Source organism: Meles meles, chromosome 12 (genome assembly GCF_922984935.1).
Source record: "Meles meles chromosome 12, mMelMel3.1 paternal haplotype, whole genome shotgun sequence".
Classification (NCBI taxonomy): domain Eukaryota; kingdom Metazoa; phylum Chordata; class Mammalia; order Carnivora; family Mustelidae; genus Meles; species Meles meles.
In genome coordinates this window covers 85,652,260-85,672,174 of record NC_060077.1, presented here as the reverse complement: position 1 = coordinate 85,672,174, position 19,915 = coordinate 85,652,260, and the positions used below count along the sequence as shown (strand labels likewise).

The 19,915-nt window shown below is 33.5% G+C and overlaps 1 protein-coding gene across 2 annotated transcripts in view; it reads left to right on the top strand.

Annotated features, from left to right (window-relative positions):
• The window catches only part of CDH19 (cadherin 19), a 95,676-nt gene that overhangs the window by 48,737 nt on the left and 27,024 nt on the right, over positions 1-19,915 (top strand). Inside the window, exons 6-10 of one of the 2 annotated variants that reach the window (XM_046026096.1) lie at positions 757-938; positions 1,496-1,749; positions 5,931-6,052; positions 16,177-16,212; positions 16,431-16,552. In XM_046026096.1, coding sequence (XP_045882052.1) covers positions 757-938; positions 1,496-1,749; positions 5,931-6,052; positions 16,177-16,212; positions 16,431-16,552 — 716 coding nt within the window. The remainder of the gene's footprint in view (positions 1-756; positions 939-1,495; positions 1,750-5,930; positions 6,053-16,176; positions 16,213-16,430; positions 16,553-19,915) is intronic. The other variant, XM_046026097.1, reaches the window with a different exon arrangement.

Below are 19,915 nucleotides of genomic sequence, written 5' to 3'. Positions count from 1 at the left end.
AGAATATTGATATATATGATTATTCCCACATTTTAACATAAACCACAAATAATAATTAACAAATGGCTATCAGTTTTAGGCAAATTACTTCTGAAAAATAAAGGAAGCAGAGCTCGTTGATTTTTATTCACATCTGTGTATTTCAGATATAACTTCCATTGTTTTCACGTGACCAAAACAGTGGGGTCATCTGAATCCATCGTGGTTTTCCTACTTTGTTCACTCACTAACTCCTGTGGATCCTTTCCCCTCCCCCTCATTTCCATTATGGCTACTGCACTCAGCTCAGAATCTAAAAATCAAACTGTTACACTTAAACCTCACTTATTTGCTTTATTCTCTCTCATCTCTAATCCACATTTACTAGTAACTTTAGATATAAGAGATTGCTTAAGTGAAATTGAAAATTATTTTTTATCAAATTTAATTGGGATGTTTGGAGTATATAATTAAAAAATCCAAAAATAGCAACAAAGTATACATATGAATAAAAATTTGGAAATTATATTTACTGGTGCTAAGACTCACTAAGTTATATTTGAGAGACATTAATAGATGCTCAGCTAGGATATTAGGGAAATACAAAATACAGATTACAAAAATAAAGAAGTAATAGACAGATACTGATTTAGAAGAAGTAACTGGTAGAAAGTAAGAGTATGGGTTTTCCCATAGTCCACCAAAAAAAGGGTGCTAAAATTGGGAATTTCTTATGTTTATTATTTATGTGAAATATCTTGAATTTTGTTTTTAAAGGTTTATACCGCTTGACTGTTTCTGAATCTGCACCTGCTGGGACTTCAATAGGAAAAATCATGGCATATGATAATGACATTGGGGAGAATGCAGAAATGGATTACAGCATTGAAGATGATTCACAAACATTTGACATAATTACTAATAATAAGACGCAAGAAGGAATAGTTATATTAAAAAAGGTAGAAATATTTTCAATATTTACTTTGCAGAAGAATACAAAATCAAATCAGAAATGTACATAATTATTTTGTTTAGCCAGTTAGTTATGGCTTCATTAAGTAATTGAAATGAGAACCTGTGATTTATGACTTAGGACGCAGAGGAACTTAGAGATTAGACAGAATTATTACAGAGTCTCAAATTATTTGCAGAACAGTTTTTTAAAATTTTATTATGTTTTTAAAGATTTTTAGAGGATGTTTTGGAAAGATCTTAAATAAAAAGAAATTAATTCTCAATTCCATAGGATATATGCCCAGAGAAGTATAATTTTAATCCTAAAAAAAATGTAGTTACTATTCCAAAACATTTTATAACAGAAATAAATAACAAAGCACTTACAGGGGTTCGCTCTGCAGCTGCTTAATGATAATATCAGAGGGATCCAGCCAAGTACATGAGAAGCGAAGCCTGACTGAAAAGCGACTGAGACTTAATAACCCAAACTTTTTTTTTTTTTTCTAAATAGTGCCTTGGGTTACTGAAGCCATTTCTTCTTCTGTACATTTCTTTGTAGAGGGTGGATTTTGAGCACCAGAACCAATATCGTTTTAGAGCAAATGTTAAAAACCGCCACGTTGATGAGAAGCTCATGGAATACCATGTCGAAGCTTCCACCACTTTCGTTAGGGTCCAGGTGGAAGATGAAGATGAACCTCCTGTTTTCCTGGCCCCATATTACCTGTTTGAAATCTTCGAAGAAAGCCCGCATGGATCATTTGTAGGCATGGTGTCTGCCATAGATCCAGATCAGAGGAAATCTCCTGTCAGGTATGTTTGGAAGGCCAGCTTCGTATTATTAAATGAGTGAATACCAATTAGCCTGAAAATATAATTTCATAGAAGTGTAATAAAGATAAATCTGTATTCCTCTACATGGTACTTATTAAATTTGCAACAACTTAAACCAGTTAAAACAAGAAACTCACTATTGATAAAGCTGTAGTGAAATAAGCAATTGCTGATGTTAAGAGAAATAGGCAATCGCCAGCCTAAATTCAGTGAAATCAACTCTACTAATTCAGGGTAAGTAGTGAGGGAAAAGAAACCAAAGCTGACTGAAATGCGGTGAAGCTCACCAAAATTAAATACTACTTCGTAGTTAAAAATTTGAGAAAGCTTTCACACGATACCACTTAAGTAATAGAAATGAAGGAAGTTCAGTCAGCTAGAAATAAGTACGTTTCTGTGTTGCAATTAAACAATACTTATCATTTATTAATCTAGTCTGTTATTTTCAGGTACTGTCTTTTCTTTTTTTTTTTTTTTTCCGGTATTTGACTGTAGACCTGGTGAGACATAAAAAGAAAACCTGCTATGTGTTTCCTTCCACCTCCTTCCCTTACTCTCCTGTTCTCCACACTTCAGAGTTCCGAGAATTTTACTAACTTCTGTGTATTTATTAAGAGATGGTTATTGCTTTGCACTTTGTACAGGCTATTTTACAAAGAAGCTTCTTTAAACTTTTGAGACAGAAGAATGATCCCACTTTTCCAATGTAATTCCTAATCATAAAACACTGCCTTCTCATATGTAGCTGTAGTTATATTTAGTAATAGTATTTCTCGTATTAAATGTAAGTATATGTGTGGTATTATATGTATACAATTATAATCCAGTAAATGAATGATTTAGATTTTCTAAGCTAGAATATCTATTCATCTGTGTATTGTTCTTTTGAGAATACTAAAAAATACATAATTCTAAAAAAATGCTTTAAGGATTAAGATGTTTATTATATCATCACTTATAATAATTGTTAGAAACAATTTAAATATCTAATCATAGTGGTATAATTAAGGCCATAGATGATTAGTGCTTGACAGTGATACCTATGAACATAGCTAAAAATATGGTATGATTTAAATAAAAATTACTCGACTTGTAAGTTTACTACTAGTAAAATATTTCCTCTCTATGAGTCAAATAAGTGAGCCACACCCAAATATTAACTGGGGTTATGTTTCATATTATCACTAATGGTGGTTACTTACTTTCTTTTCCTTCTTTATTTTTTAAAAAGATTTTATTTATTAGGGAGAGAGAGAGCATAAACTGGGGTAGGAGGAAGGGCAGAGAGAGAGGGAGTGCGAGAAGCAGGCCCCCCAGTGAGGAAGGAGCCTAATTTGGGGCCCAGTATCAGGACCCTGGGATCATGACCTGAGTAGAAGGCAGATGATTAACCGACTGAGCCACCCAGGCGCCCCTACTTTATTTTCTACCAAGAATATTTTAGCTAATAATTTTTACATTTATACTATAATTATGTTAAAATGTTTTGTTCGTGTTTATCAAAACAATATTTTTTAACGTCTTTTATGGACATTGTTTCATTTAGAGTTGCCTTTTCAATAAGACTGCTTTTCATACATTTGTTAGGATGAAAATAGCTACTTGAACACATTCCGGTAGGTAACCCGCCCCAGGGTTTTTTGCTTGTTGTTTGTTTTGGGGGTTTTTTGGGGAAGCAAAAGATCTAAAAAAATGTTTGAAATCAAATGCTGAATGATTTCAATTTGAGTTTTAACGTGGTACATCTTCCTTAATGCTCATTACGTGACAAAACATATGGAAACTAAAGGAAATTAAAGGGCATTTTATTTTGCCCTCGGGGATATTCCCTGTTTAGGGGAAATAAATTAGCACATAGTAAACAAATTACCTTATACCTAATTCAAATAACTCACATTACGTAGTTTTTCCTTCCTGTGTAAGAATTATCTGGTATTTCTCTGAAGTGTGGAGATCTCAGGCTTAGTTTCAGCGAGTCTTCGGTGAGATAAACCAGCTTAACAAATTATTCTTGCCATTGATGTCACTGTTAAGTGCAGAAAAGCATGAGAAAATATGCTTTGGTATGAATTATAAACTTTGTGGTAAATGTTTAAGAAAAATGGGGTGCAGGTATGAAGAAAGAATGCAATAATTAGACCTGAAATTGATCAATCTTTAGCAAAACAACCGAAGGAGGGAAAAAGAATGGACAAAAAGTAACATTATCAGAAATGAAAGAAGGAACATAAATTTTAATCCCATACACATTAAACAATATTATAGGGAAATACTATGAAAGACTCCAAGCCAATGAATTCAGACCAGTTCCTTGAAATTCTGTCAAGGAAATTACCAACGTTCATAGAAAAAGATAAATAACCTGAGTAGTCATGTGTGTGAGGAAACAGGGAGAGCTTTGTGGGTGTTCAGGAATGTCAGGAGTGTTCTCCTGTGGAAGAGGCTGTCTTTAAGCATCTTTCATCTGTGTTCTAATGGAAGCACTTAAAAATCCTTGAAACACCCAGTGGATCCGCAGCCTGCTTGGAAAAATCCAGCTTTTGTAAATGGGCTGGCTTTTATGTGTCTCAGTTGCTTTGTCTGTGAAGTGGGAACAGTCCTTGTGTAGAGGCACACGAGGATGAAGAACAGGAGGCACAGGCATCTGGAGAAGCATGGGCGTAGAGCGTTTGCTTGGCATTCAGGCAAGAGCTCTTGGCAACGGGACACAGTGCCACAGTCGCATGGTATTCATTCAGCATTTCTGTAGGAATGAAGAGTTCCATCAAAAGGAATTCGACAATGAACCAAACATGAAAACTTCACCTTTTAAGCTTTTTTAGCTCAAGCTCTTTCTAAAATGTGTTGCACACATCTTTCCCAATGGGGTGTATTGACTATTACTTAAAATGTTACTGATGATGAAGTCACGGTTTTTAAAACTTTTATTTGAAAATTATGTCAAACATTTGATTGGCTTTTTGGGGAATGGTTTATTATAGAAACAGGATATTCTAGATGTTTAATACAAAATATTAACTGTTAATCTACTATTGCTCTCTGTCAACAAATCTCTTAAGTAGGAAATGTGACCATTCGTGGATATGTCAGTAAATTGCTTATAAAGTTTTAAAATGGAGTAGAGGTAAAACCAAATTCCTTAAAGGTTAATTCTCTGCAATTTCTATCTTAATTCTTCCCTAAACACCAGTCTACAAATCAGTGTGATATTTTTAGAGACCTGTCAATTCAAGATTAAAATATTCTCATCTCTTGCCACATAATTATGGCAAACCTCATTGATGTCTCATCAAAGTCTTCAGGAATATACGTGCAATGGGAAGTCATCATTGAACCCAAGTTATTACTCTTCTTTAATTTTTATTATTAATCATTTGCAAGCAGATAAGACATGCTGAATACTTCAAAGGCTCCTTTCATTGTGGAGTTTGAGATCATTTTCCAGGCTTTTGCATGAGGGAATTCTATTATCTGGCTTCTTTCCATGAATGCTCTAATGGCATATTCCATCTAATATCATTACTTATGGGGGATACACACACACACACACACAATCTCATTTTTATCAAATATTATCAAAGCGTTTTCTTTAAACAAACAAAATCAAACATTTCTCATATATCAGCAATCAGGTAATTAGAGTATAATGCACAGATTTAGCAGCATCGATACGGTTTAGGAAAGAGACTCAGCAGTTTAGGGTGAGGATATGCTTTGTGTTGCTTCAAAGGGAAAAAAAAAGTTAACAGGCAGTAATTTTTACCACTAGTTATTTGTACTTCTCTTAATTTTGCAAATGACATTGTACCATTTCTTTTTAGCTAAATCATTCCCTTAACTCAAATTTTGTTTTGGGGTTGAGAATGAATTACATGTGTTTAGATTTGGCATGCATCAGTTTAAATCTGAGACCATTTTTGTATAGTTTTTTTTTTTCTTTTTACTCCTCACTGAGTTGAATCTTAAATACATGCGTGCACCTTTCTAAAAAAATGTTCAGCCTGACATTTGCTATATGGAGCATGCATTTTAATTTGTCTAATTGCCTCTAAAAGGTTTTACATATCACAATTATACAGATAAAATAATAAAATGAAGTGAAACTTTTTTTTCTCTCTGTGTGTGTGTGTGTGTGTGTGTGTGTGTGTGTGTGTGTGCAGGTATTCTATGACCAGAAGCAAAGTGTTCAATATTGATGACAACGGCACAATCGTCACGACTAACCCTCTTGATCGAGAGATTAGTGCTTGGTACAACCTAAGTATTACAGCCACAGAAAAATGTAAGTACTCACTTAGGACCACACATTGGTTCAGCATATATTTAAACCATTCAATAATCTCCAAACATAGAGGAAGAAGCTAGGTTAAAATTTGTTGGAATTGGAGTTAAATGATATATATGTCAATTCATATATGTGTATTTTATTTTATTATTTTATAAACCAATGTCTGTTCATTCCTATTATAGCTTATTTATACACTTACCACTAAATATTTTAAGACTTTTTATTATAACAAATTAAAAATAAATTTTGCAAGATTTTTTAACTGAGATATATTTAATAGATATTCTGTATGGGTTCTCATTTAAGTTATGATTTTAATGAAAAATGAAAGTCTTATATACATTACCCCCCAAAAAAATTGACCCTTAAAAAAATACATATAGATGGAAAGAAATTATAATACTTATTTCATAGGAATCTGTCCCTTAGAGAAAATTTTTTTAATTTAGAGAAATGTTTAATTAATGTTATGCATTCTTTTACTGCCATCCAAGGAATAATAGACCTAATGAGTGAGAATTAAAATTTTAAATTTAAAGTGATTTAAAATTGACGAGTAATATCATACCATTTAACCATAATCAGTTTAGACTGACTATATTAGTTCACGAGAGGACTATTCTAGAAATAAAATACAGAATGCCTTTGCCTTGTTCTATTTCTGGAACAACATGTTAACTACAATCTTGGACATTAGGGACAGGATAACACTCCAGCACAGCCTTTTAAAACTTTAGGCTCTTAAAAATAATCACATTTCAGTGAAATTATGGGAAAGAATATGAAGGATTCAAACAACAAACATTCATTGGTAAATCACAGTCAGACATTTTCAAGTTAAGCTAATAGTGGAAGCTGTGCTAATGGCCACTTCTTCAGTAATCAGTGGGACCAGTTGTTGTGTGTTTTTATTTTTGTTTTTATTTTTTGATTTTGGTTTTTATTTCAGAGATTGGCAGGTGATTCCATTTTCAGGTTGTAAAAAGTAGATAAAATCATCCTAATTTACTACTTGGATAGTGTCTCCAAAATTATCAATCAATTTGGTAGTAAGTCAACCATATTAATTAATTTGATCTCAAAAGAATAGGTATAACACAATATAAAAGCTTATCAGGATCATCCCCTTTATTTAATTGATAGTTATTATAGTTCAGTAGATAATTAAATTTGTGAATATGAAATGGTCTAGAATGCATTCTTTATAACTGATTTTGTGTAAATTTTAATAATCTTGTTTACTTTTCGGGCTTTTTTTGAAACCTTTATACATATCTTATTCCTTAGTATTGAGTGGTGGCTGGGGATATGGTAGAGTGGAAGGCATCTCTTGCATATTTTTTTTGTCATGCCTTGAATAACTCTATGGAAACACTGCAGGAGGCCTAAGTCTGGGCTTGAATTTTCCATTTAACCTAACAACAAAGACTGAGGAGCAATGTTACAGGGAATAAACGTCTGCTGCAACAGAAGAAATGCCAAGGCTCTTGGTGTCAGAAAACACAAAGATGCTTATTCTAAAAGCAAGAAGCTTTTATTCATTGGGTTTTCTAAGAACAAATTATTTATAATATCACTATTTACAAAACTGTTGAGAGAAAGGAATTCGAATCAGTTCAAGGGAAGGGTGGACATCTTTGAAACTGTGTTTCTCTATAAAATGTTTTTTCAGCTATTACAAAAGCATGTTTAATAAATGCATATAAACATTTTTACATTAATTTTATATACTTATGTAAGTTTACTTTATGTACAAGGGGGACTTTTTGTAAGAATATATCGTTTACTTTTTGTTAAATTAGAAAGGCTACAATATGCATTATTAGAAAGCAATATCTTTAAAATGTATTATGTGTATTCTGAGACAAAAAAATCCTAATATTTTATGAATGAATACAAAAAAGGATGAACGATTGATTGATATGAAAAGTTTGTAAGATAAGCCAGTTATACCCAAATCCCATTAATTACATGATTACTTTTTATCAAAAAGATGTCATGGAGATCTCTGGAGAGACATTGTTTGAAGTGTCTTTGTGTTGCCCCACCCTCTTTTTAATACAGTGGGGGTGAATGTAACATCACAAAATGAAATAAAAACAGTCACACAAATCTCTGGGTTGCAAGATAACTGCTATCCCCCAAAATTATTAATTTGACATATGTATGTATATTTGCATATATACTACAAAATATATTCTCTAATCAATTTAATTATCTCACTACATGCTGTGTTCAGAGGTGATACCCAAAGATTCAGTGAGACTTGAGTTCTTACTAAACTATTGCTCCTTACCAGTTTCACCTTATTAAGGAAAACAGTGGCTCCAAGTGTTCTCTATAACGTGTTTATATATGTGCGTGGGTGTGTGAGCATATGGTATTCAGGAAATAGAACTGTTTCAATTCGTAGTTTACAATATTACTTATTACATAAGCTTGCACTAAAGACCGTAGATATTATAATGATTTATATATTAAGGAAAATAACAATACAACAATGACAATAAAAACTGGATACCTTTTGTGATTCACAAGGAAAAAAATTCTACCTTCGTCAATTCTTGTATGTTTAGGTATTTGTTTATAAAATACATATTTTACAAGGTGTTGTGAGTATTGGTGAGTTTTGAGGAATTACATTTTATTAAATAGATACTTGTATTGCAAATAAATATATATATGGTTATAAAAGTATATATCTGCATATATACTTTGTGTAATATTCTACAGTTAGTAGCATTTTTATAGGTCTTAATAAAAATCTGAAGCAAACATTATTCCTGTTTCAGAGAAGATGAATCTGAAACTTACAGTTTATTTGCCCAGCTCCTAAATAATGAAGCGAGAGATTGATCACAATTATATCTGATTCTAAAGCCCGTCTTAATCCTATGCCATGCTATGCCACACTGTTTCGTACTAAGAATGTGAGAAATTATACTTGCTTTCTATTTTTACTCTTTTTTAAAAATTTTATTCCATTTTATTTTTTAATTTTATTTTTTTATTTATTATTTATTTATTTATTTTCAGCGTAACAGTACTCATTGTTTTTGCACCACACCCAGTGCTCCATGCAATACATTCTCTCCATAATACCCACCACAAGGCTCGACCAAACCCCCACCACCCTCCCCTCCAAAACCCTCAGTTTGTTTCTCAGAGTCCACAGTCTCTCATAGTTTGCCTCCCCCTCCAATTTACCCCAAATCACTTCTCCTCTCCATCTCCAAATATCTTCCACATTATTCCTTATGCTCCACAAGTAAGTGAAACCATATGATAATTGACTCTCTCTGCTTGATTTATTTCACTCAGCATAATCTCTTCTAGTCCCATCCATGTTGATACAAAAGTTAGGTATTCATCCTTCCTGATGGAGGCATAATACTCTGTCGTATATATGGACCACATCTTCCTTATCCATTCATCTGCTGAAGGACATCTTGGCTCTTTCCACAGTTTGGCAAATGTGGCCATTGCTGCTATGAACATTGGGTACAAATGGCCCTTCTTTTCACTACATCAGTATCTTTGGGGTAAATACCCAGTAGTGCAATTGCAGGGTCATAGGGAAGCTCTATTTTTTAATTTCTTAAGGAATCTCCACACTGTTCTGCAAAGTGGCTGCACCAACTTGCATTCTCACCAGCAGTGTAAGAGGCTTCCCCTTTGTCCATATCCTCTCTAACACTGGTTGTTTACTGTCTTGTTAATTTTGGCCATTCTAACTGGTGTAAAATGGTATCTCAATGTGGTTTTGACTTGAATCTACCTGATAGTTAAAGATGATGAACATTTTTTCATGTGTCTGTTAGCCATTTGTATGTCTCCTTTGGAGAAGTGTCTGTTCATGTCTTCTGCCCATTTTTTGACGTGATTATCTGTTTTGTGTGTGTTGTGTTCGAGGAGTTCTTTATAGATCTTAGATATCAGCCCTTTGTCTGTACTATCATTTGCGAATATCTTCTCCCATTCCGTGGGTTGCCTCTTTGTTTTGTTGACTGTTTCTTTTGCTGTGCAGAAGCTTTTGATCTTGATGAAGTCCCAAAAGTTCATTTTCACTTTTGTTTCCTTTGCCTTTGGAGACATATCTTGAAAAAAGTTGCTGTGGCCGATGTCGAAGAGGTTACTGCCTATGTTCTCCTCTAGGATTCTGATAGATTCCTGTCTCACATTGAGGTCTTTTCTCCATTTCGAGTTTATCTTTGTGTACGGTGTAAGAGAATGGTTGAGTTGCATTCTTCTACATATAGCTGTCCAGTTTTCCCACCACTATTTTTTGAAGAGACTGTCTTTTTTCCACTGTATATTTTTTTCTGCTTTGTTGAAGATTATTTTATCATAGAGTTGTGGGTCCATATCTGAGCTCTTTACTCTGTTCCACTGGTCTATTTATCTGTTGTTGTGTTAGTACCATACTGTCTTGGTGATCACAGCTTTGTAGTAAAGCTTGAAATCAGGCAACAGGATGCCCCCAGTTTTGTTTTTCTTTTTCAACATTTCCTTAGCAATTCCTGGTCTCTTCTGGTTCCATACAAATTTTAGAATTGTTTGTTCCAGCTCTTTGAAAAATGCTGGTGGAATTTTGATCGGGATGGCATTGAAAGTATAGATGGCTCTAGGCAGTATTGACATTTTAACAATGTTTATTCTTCCAGTCCATGAGCATGGAATGGTCTTCCATCTTTTTGTGTCTTCTTCAATTTCTTTCATGAGTGTTCTGTAGTTTCTCGAGTATAGATCCTTTACCTCTTTGTTTAGGTTTATTCCCAGGTATCTTATGGTTTTTGTACTGTAGTGAATGGAATCGATTCTCTAATTTCACTTTCTATATTTTCATTGTTAGTGTATAAGGAAGCAACTGATTTCTATATATTGATTTTGTATCCTGCCACATTACTGACTTGCTGTATGAGTTCTACTAGTTTGAGGGTGGAGTATTTTGGGGTTTCCATATAAAGTATCATGTCATCTTCAGAAAAAGCATTTGACAAGATACAGCATCTGTTCCTGATTAAAATGATTCAAAGTATAGGGATAGAGGGAACATTCCTCAACTTCATAAAATCTATCTAGGAAAAATCCACAGCAAATATCATCCTCAATGGGGAAAAGCTGACAGCCTTCCCTTTGAGATCAGGAACATGACAAGGATGTCCATTCTCGCCACTGTTGTTCAACAATTCAACTAGAAGTCCTAGCAACAGCAAGCAGACAACAACAACAACAACAAAAATAAAAGGTATTCAAATTGGCAAAGAAGAAGTCAAACTCTCTTCTATTTTTAGTCTTAAAAAATAAGGTCTAATTACAAAGTTATTGTATTTAGTGACCCTTAAGGTTTAAATCAGTTCATGATGTATGACCTCCTCAGGATCAAACCGTTGATAATCTCTCTAAGCATGTTAGCTAGATTCCCCTCTGATACATGTTCTGACTGTGCTCTGAGGTGAGCTCATGGCATTCGCTGCTGTTGCCTCATCCACATTCATTTGTTGATGAAAGCATGTGTGGCAGGTGATGTTATAGTCATTGAAGAGGAGTTTGGGAGATGATTACTATTTTTAATAGATTTTGAAGAACAGTGTCCTATTGTGCAAAATTATGGTAAAACCATGGTTTTTTTGGGTGGGGCACCTGGGGGTGGCTCAGTCGGTTAAGCATCTGACCTGTGACTTTGACTCAGGTCATGATCTCATAGGTCATGGAATCAAGCCCTGACTGGAACTCACACTTAGTGGGGAGTTTGCTCAGAATTCTGTTCCTCTGCATCTCCCCCCACACATATATGCACACCCGTGGATGTGCAGATCCATGCTCTCTCTCTCTAATAAATAAAAATCTTTTAAAAAGACATGTTTTTTTAAAAAAATTTTCTCTTGAAACATTAAAGCCAGAACATATTTTTATTATAATAATTGTTTTATATTGGAAGATAGCAAAATAAAACAATTTAAACATTTAGAAACAATAAGTTAGGGTCGCCTGGGTGGTATAGTCAGATAAGTATCTGGCTCCAGGTTTTTGGCTCAGGTCATGATCTCAAGGTCCGGGAATCCAGCCCTGCATGGAGCTACTCATTCAGCAGGGATCCTGCTGGAGATCTCTCTCTCTGACTCCCTCTGCCACCCACCGCTGGCCCGCGCTCACATGTGCGCTCTCTCATTCTCTCTCAAATAAATAAGTCTTTAAAATAATAATAATAATTTATAAATAAAAGAAGATTAAAATGCAGTCAAGGAAAACAAACTTATAAATGCCTATGAAGGGCACATGAAATATAAACTGAATACATTTATTTTACATAGAATTTAATACTTAGAAGTTAATCGCTGTTTCAGAAATATGTGATTAGAAATGTTATCAAGTACAAGAATTATACAGTTCATGCTGTTCTGCTCCTAGCATTTTAAATCAGGTTTCTTAGAAAAAAAATAATACTTTTAGATAAAAAATGATATTCCCACTGTTATTTTTATTATAAAGCTGAAAAGTTACAGCACTGGGAATGAAATTCCAAAGTAAAATATAATTAGATAAACATTTTCAGAAAGCTACAAAGTTAGTGTATATTTAACTCATCTTTGAAGACTTTTTGAATTTTTTGTTTCATTTTAAGAAAAATTTGTTTGAAGAAACTTTTGTAACACCAAGAAACCAATTTTCATGTACTTTTCCTCTCTATGAAAATTTTTTCTTGTTCCACATCATTGAACTCATTTTAGAACAGTTTTGGAGAAAATATTCGTATGTGCCAATTTCTTATTAATGTGGTATCAGTATCAGAAATAATTGTTTGAGGGATGCCTGGTGGCTCAGTTGGTTAAGCATCTGACTCTAGGTTTTGGGTCAGGTCATGATCCCAGGGTTGTGGGATCGAGCCCCAAGTTGGGCTTCGTGCTCAGCAGCAAGTCTGCGTGTCTCCCCCTGCCCCTCTCCAGACTCACGCTCTCTCTTTCTCTCTTCCTAAAATAAATAAACAAATCTTTAAAAAAGTAATTTTTTGACCATAGAAGTTTCAATAGCGATGTGGACAAACAACCTGAACGGTATAAAACTGGGAATCACAAAAATTATTACAAACATTTGCTGCACAAGGTGAATAACTTGAAACGTACGGTGAAACAGTTATGCTGATTATAGGAAAGAGATGTTCCATTTTAACATTTGTCTCTCCAGGAAATAAAGGTCATTGTACTCGGTCGCTTTCCTGGAAACCTTCCCAAATTAAGCACCAAGTTATTTATCAGCATGCCACCTAAGTGAATAAAGCTACTAACTACTTTTAAATGAAGCTGTGAAACATATGTTTATACAGCCATAACAATTTTAATTTAAACAGAATCTCCAGGTTAAAAAAATATAAAAACTTTAAATTTCTTACTCTTTCTTTTTAATTATTTGTGTATGAAATACTTTTTCTGCTTTACTTACTTAAGCAAAAAGTTGTTCTGTGGGTATATGCTTAAGCCATAAAATATATGAGCCTTAATTTTTGAATAATTCTATCTTGTAATCTCTGGAAATTGCTATATCTTAATGTTTTATTTATCTATTTTTATCTTGAGCATAACACAATAGAGAAGAGTCTCAAGATGATGATTCTTACGATGAGTCTTAAGATGATAAAAACTAAGAGCTAGACTTTTGGTATGTTATAAACCTTACAAATTATAATTTTTAATTAATTGGAAATTATAATTTCTGTCATAATTGCAACTGTTATTTGTTGGAAAAATAGTTACAAACAGGATTATCCCATCCCAGAAAACAACCCTGTAAAAGTGAAATAGAGAGAAAACAGTTTTATAATTGAAAAGCATTCAAATAGAATTTGATGGTGCATTACAGCAACTGCTGAGATTTCCAAGTCAGAAAGAAATTTCACCCTCTTGTAGAATCAAGCGTCATGTTCTCAACATAACCCAGGACTAGCCTTCAAGCAGAAAGACTTCACGCCGCGTGTCACACATAGTTCACTCTATGTTTACGAGGTAGATGACATCACCATCTGTTTTTACTAACTGGCTTTACCCAAAGGAAAAGTAAATTTCTCAGACCTTTATGACAAGAGGTGGTTTTGAGCATCGGTCAAAGGCTTTGCTGAGATGAGGCTCCAATAGAAATTGAGAGAAAGGAGTGTTATTTTCCTTGATAATTATATTTCATAGAGTTGGCTTCTGTACTTGAGAAAGACAAGCCTGTGTTGTGAAGTTGGCAAGACATTTATTCAACTTTTAAAGGGTTTACATACATTAAAAAGAGAGAGAGAGAGAACGTAAATTACAAGTTTCCTAAAGTAAATGCTTTAAGAGGAGGAAAGAGGGAAAATCTTTTCCTTGCTTTCAAAAGGGAGAATTAAGCCTTTTTTTAAATGTATTTGACCATACAAAGTACAATTGCAAATATAATGCTTTTGCAATAACATAAGAAGAGAATATTATAAATAAAGACATTAAAACAACAAAGAAACCTTCTCTCACTCTTTAATTGTATGTACCTTTCCACAGCATTTTTTGAAATTAAAAAAACATTTAAAATAATGATATGCAAATACACAATAACAGAAACTTGCTTTCTTTATCATTTTGCAAAATGCCATGTATTATCACTGCTGATTAGTAGATATATAAAATAATAATATTAAACATTTATTGCTTATGTATATCCTAAGTAATCTTATAAATGCTTTATATGTTTTAATTAATTTAATCTTTATAACAGCTCTTATAAGGTTAGTTACTAGTATCTTTTCCAATTTGCAGAGAGGCAACTGAAACAGTGGTTAAACATTTTTGTCAAATTGCGGATCAAGATTAAAATCTTTTTTTAAAGCTCACTGTATTCATACGTTTATTACATTCACTCATTCATTTTTAATAAGCGCACACAGTTTCATAGTGAGATTGTAATTTATTTCTCATTTCCCTTTTGATATGCATTTGGGTTATTTTCAGTTATTTGAGATGAAAAACATTTCTGGAATAAATAAATTGGATCACATACTCTTTGAATATACTAGTACCTTAGACTGTAGCATAGATTTCCCAAAGGACTTCCGGGGTCAAAGATAAGTGTAGCTTATCTCTTACCATCTACCGCCAGATTAAGTTCCAGAAAAGATTTACATCCCTACTATTTCTCAGTGCTCCACAATCACTGTGCTCCACTGCATTTAACATGGAACCACAGACTAAGTCATCATTATCTGCCCTTCTGTGAGCCAGAGTGTGTGTGAATATTATGAAAGAGCAGATGGGGACGGTTTTGCCTACGGATACCTTTGACAGTGTCTGAAGCCCATTCTGATGGTCACAACAAGTGTGGGGAATGCTCTTGGCATTGAGTTCCTGGAAGTCAGGGATGCTGCTAAGCACCGCACAGTGCAGAGGAGAGCTCCCTGAAAACAAAGAATTATCCGGTCCAAAATATCAGTAGTGACGAAGTTGAAAAACTGGCGTAGATCATTTGAATTTTCTTATCCATGAATTTCTAGTTTCTGATTATTTCCCCAAATTGCTTTTGTTTCATATCAACTGTCAGAATTTGTAAATTAGAGCTATTAAAATTGCATCTTCTGATGCAGACATTTTTCCAGATCGCTGGTGGCCTGTTATTTTTGTGGCTTTTTTTTACTTGTTTTTTTGGGGGGTGGTGGAGGTGGGCGGAGGACAGCATTTTAAAATGTATTTAACCATATCTTCCCATTCTTTCATAGTTTCTGTATTTTTTGGCTCACAAGAAAATCCTCCCAACTAAATGTATACATAAAACTTTACCTGGATTTATTTTATTTTATTTTAAAATTTATTTAGATCCTTATTCTCTGTCTGTTTTTGTTTTTAAAAATTGTACCAAACAGTGCCATTGTTAAGAGCACTTGTTGCTGACTTCTTAAACTGCCCTTTCTACTTCAGCTATGACCTTTGACCAGCCATTTGTCTATAATTTGTGGAACTAAATTTACAGTGTTTTTATCAGTAAAGTTAGGGAGGGTGGTAATTCATTATTAAATGAATTAAATGCATTAATATACATATATTCAACAGTTGCTGGATTTTAGGAGGGTGTCCCTAAATCTGACCATCTTTTTCATTACTTTTCCTCATCAGCTCTATCTATAGTCTCTGGCAAGGAAAAGGCACTTGGTAAGTACTGGCTGAGTTGAACGTGTCGAGAACATTTTTTCCTAGGCTATATTCTTGATAAATATATGATTGATATAAAGATTCTGTGCTCAGGTCGCCTTTATTCAAGGAAAGTAGAAATATGCAACCCAGTGTCTACTGCAATTTTCATGACCTTTTTTCCCCCCTAAACGTAGCATTAACATTCTTTATTTTAATTTTGTTTATTCAATTTGCAGACAATGTGCAACAAACTTCTACAGTTCCTGTGTATGTGCAAGTTCTTAATATTAATGATCATGCTCCTGAGTTTTCTGAATACTATGACACATATGTTTGTGAAAATGCCGGCTCTGGTCAGGTAAGGACCTGCAATAAATTGCTAATGTCTAAACATTGCCATATATTATATTTAATGTCTTTTGCTGCCATCCCTCCCATTTTGAAATGATAAAAATAATCTTTTTTTAACGATATCAATCACTGCTTTTATGTTGTGAGCTCTGTATAATTTAAATGTCTTTTTAAAAAAATTAAATGTAAGCTTCAAGCTTTCTACTTTCAAATTCCTCAGATGTTTGAAAAATCTGCTAACACTGGGGATTCACAGTGAATCTTTTATTCTTTGTCAATACAATAAAGAAAAGTCCTTTTTTGGGTAATTCTATAGAATAGGTAATCACATTTCAATTACTTTTTGTATTTTTATTCATCATAGCATAAAGAAACATGATATATAAACATAAACATGAAGAGAATGAGCTGGAATTTTTTGTGTAGCTAATAACTACTGTATCAGACACATCAGCACAAAAGAAACCTAATGTCAAATGAATTACTAGATATGTAACGAATATAGAGCAGACTTATTTTGAAACACACCACCATTACTTCACTTAATTTTTTCCTTTCTTCCTTCTTTCCTTCCCTTCCTTCCTTCTTCCTTCCTTCCTTCCTCCCTTTCTCTTTCCTTCTCATTCTTTCTCTTTCTTTCTTCATTTATTTTCACTTCACAATTTATTTCACACATTTTTCTCTTGTGGAACTCACTTTTTTCATCTGTAAAATGTAAAGCTTAAAGTAGATTGTTACTTGTTTTCAGTTCCAGTAAATGAAAATTTTTCTTAGGCATCATTTGAAATCATAGAAGCCTATTAAATGTCATAAAACATTTTTAAAGATATATAGACAGGTTTCAGAATACTGTATGTGTGTATATGTGTGTATATATGTATATGTAGAAATATATATTTACTATGAAATAAATTATTCTCAATAGATTTGAATTTTTCAATGAAGCTAGGTGAAAACAGTTTGGATTTCACAAAAATGGAACTTTTAATTTTCTGCCGGTAAATAATAGTAGCCAACATTTTGCTTCATTTTCAAATACTTAATATGGTAAGAAATAGGCATTTTTAATTTTTAAAAATTTTTTAAAATGTTATTAACATAGAATATTATTATTTGCTTCAGCGGTCCAGGTCTGTGAATTATCGTATAGTTTTGTGAATTGTCTTATACATTTCACAGCACTCCCCATAGCACATACTCTCCCCAATGTCCATCACCCAGCCACCCTCTCCTTATGCCCCCTCCCCCCAGCAACGCTGTTTGTTTTGTGAGATTAAGAGTCTCTTATGGTTTGTCTCCCTCTTGATTCCATTTTGTTTCATTTTTCCCTCCCTTCCCCCCCAATTCCCCAACCCTGCCTCTCAAATTCCTCATATCAGAGAGATCATATGATAATTGTCTTCCTCTGATTGACTTAGGAAATAGACATATTTTAAGAATGAAGTATACATGAATCATTATGGATTCAATTGTAACATAACAGGGATGATTAGTAGCTCTTAAAATGTCTTGTGAAATTGATTTGGCCATATGTATTTTAGAATACATCTTATTCCAGAAATAATTCTGAAATACTGCCTATAAGCATTTCCCAAGTTTAAAATAATAAAAATTATGATAAATATGCAAATGAATTTAAACTTAAGCTACTTAATTTGAATTGGTAGGACCCAGGGTTTCTGATAAAGTAAAATGTCAATATAAAACTTTTAGAGACTCTCACTATGCAACACTTCCCCCAGACCCAAAATCGAACTAATTTAGAAACCTATGGACACACTGTATGGTATAAAGGAATCCCTGAAACAGAATGCAGATGACCTGCTACCAATGACTCCTGTAGAAACTGGCTTTAAACATTTCTTTGAACTTGGAGTTATAAATAAATAGCTGATATACTTAGAAATTTAACATATCTGATGTTCTTGAACTTTTCAAACACATCTGTCTATCTGGACACATAATAAGCTTAAAATTAAAACAATTTTGGAAATAATTTATCTCACAATTTTCTAAATCTCTACATACTACATATACATATTTAAGATGACTTGTATTTTATAATTATTGTAAGTACAATTACATTTTATAGTTATTAAAATTATATATGTCCAATTTAAATATTTTATATGCTTTACATAAACATGGATGTATTCACAGTACCCCCCTAATTAGACAACCTATTCCCAAAGTTAAAAAAAATAGGCTTAATTTACTATACACTTATTTTTTTTAAATGTCCCGGGTGACAAATCCACTTACCCAATAAAGTTGCAAGTTTGATGGTCTTATCTGGGCAGAGATGGACAGAAAATTTGGGAATCAATACAGTTTATATAAGAGACTTGAGACCAGCACCCTAGCCCCATTTTGTAAACACTTCTCAGGATGAGGCTACCCAATACTATTGATCACATTGGGGCTTTTATTCTAACTCCTCCAGTTATTTATAACAACTCTAACTCATCATGTTTATAATAATCTTTTTCAACTTGTGTATCATGTGAAAAGACGGAAATCAACATTTCTAATAGGAACGAGCTCCTTTTACTGTTGATTGCATTCGAGTCCACTCATATCCTTACTGACTCAGTGGATCATTCATTCTTTTTACAGAATCTGGCTCATAGGCCAGAACTCAGAGATCAGTGCATTTGTAATATCGTGGAATACTCCCTTTTTTGAGAATGAGAATTTTTTTTTCCTACTTCTGCTCACTGACAGTGACACCGTGATCACAGGAGGCTTCAGGCATTAGGCAGAGATGAATTCACAGCAAAGGGCAGAGCAGACAAAATTTCCTACAGCACAGTTTTCTGACTTCAGTACTCAAAAACTTCAATAGATTTTCCAATACCAGCACATGAAAGTACAAAACTCACTGGCCTGGTATTTATCACTCTTTTTGATTTGATCACAATTGTGTATGTGCGTGTGTGTGTGTGTGTGTGTGTGTGTATACACATTTCCTGTTCACACTCTGAATTGCTTGTCTTTCAAAATATAAATTACATTTTCTAGAGTTTGTTCATATCGACCCTTCTTCCTGAAATGCCCTTGTTGGTTCCTATGGAATTTTAACTATACTGCAAAACTGAACTCACATGCCACATAATCAAACTATTTTAAACAAATATATATTTACAACATCCCAGGCATGATTCTAGCATCATTATAAACATTAGACCAATTCTCAAAAATTCTCAAAAAAAATGTAAGGGAAATATATAATGTGCCTCATTTTCCAGGTGAAGAAACTGAGGCCCAGGGAAGTTGTTACTTCCTAAGTAGAGAGAGAGATATATTATCCCAAGTGCTGGCATCAGAATACATGCATGTTACCATTGTATTGTGTTGCCTCTCTGTCCGC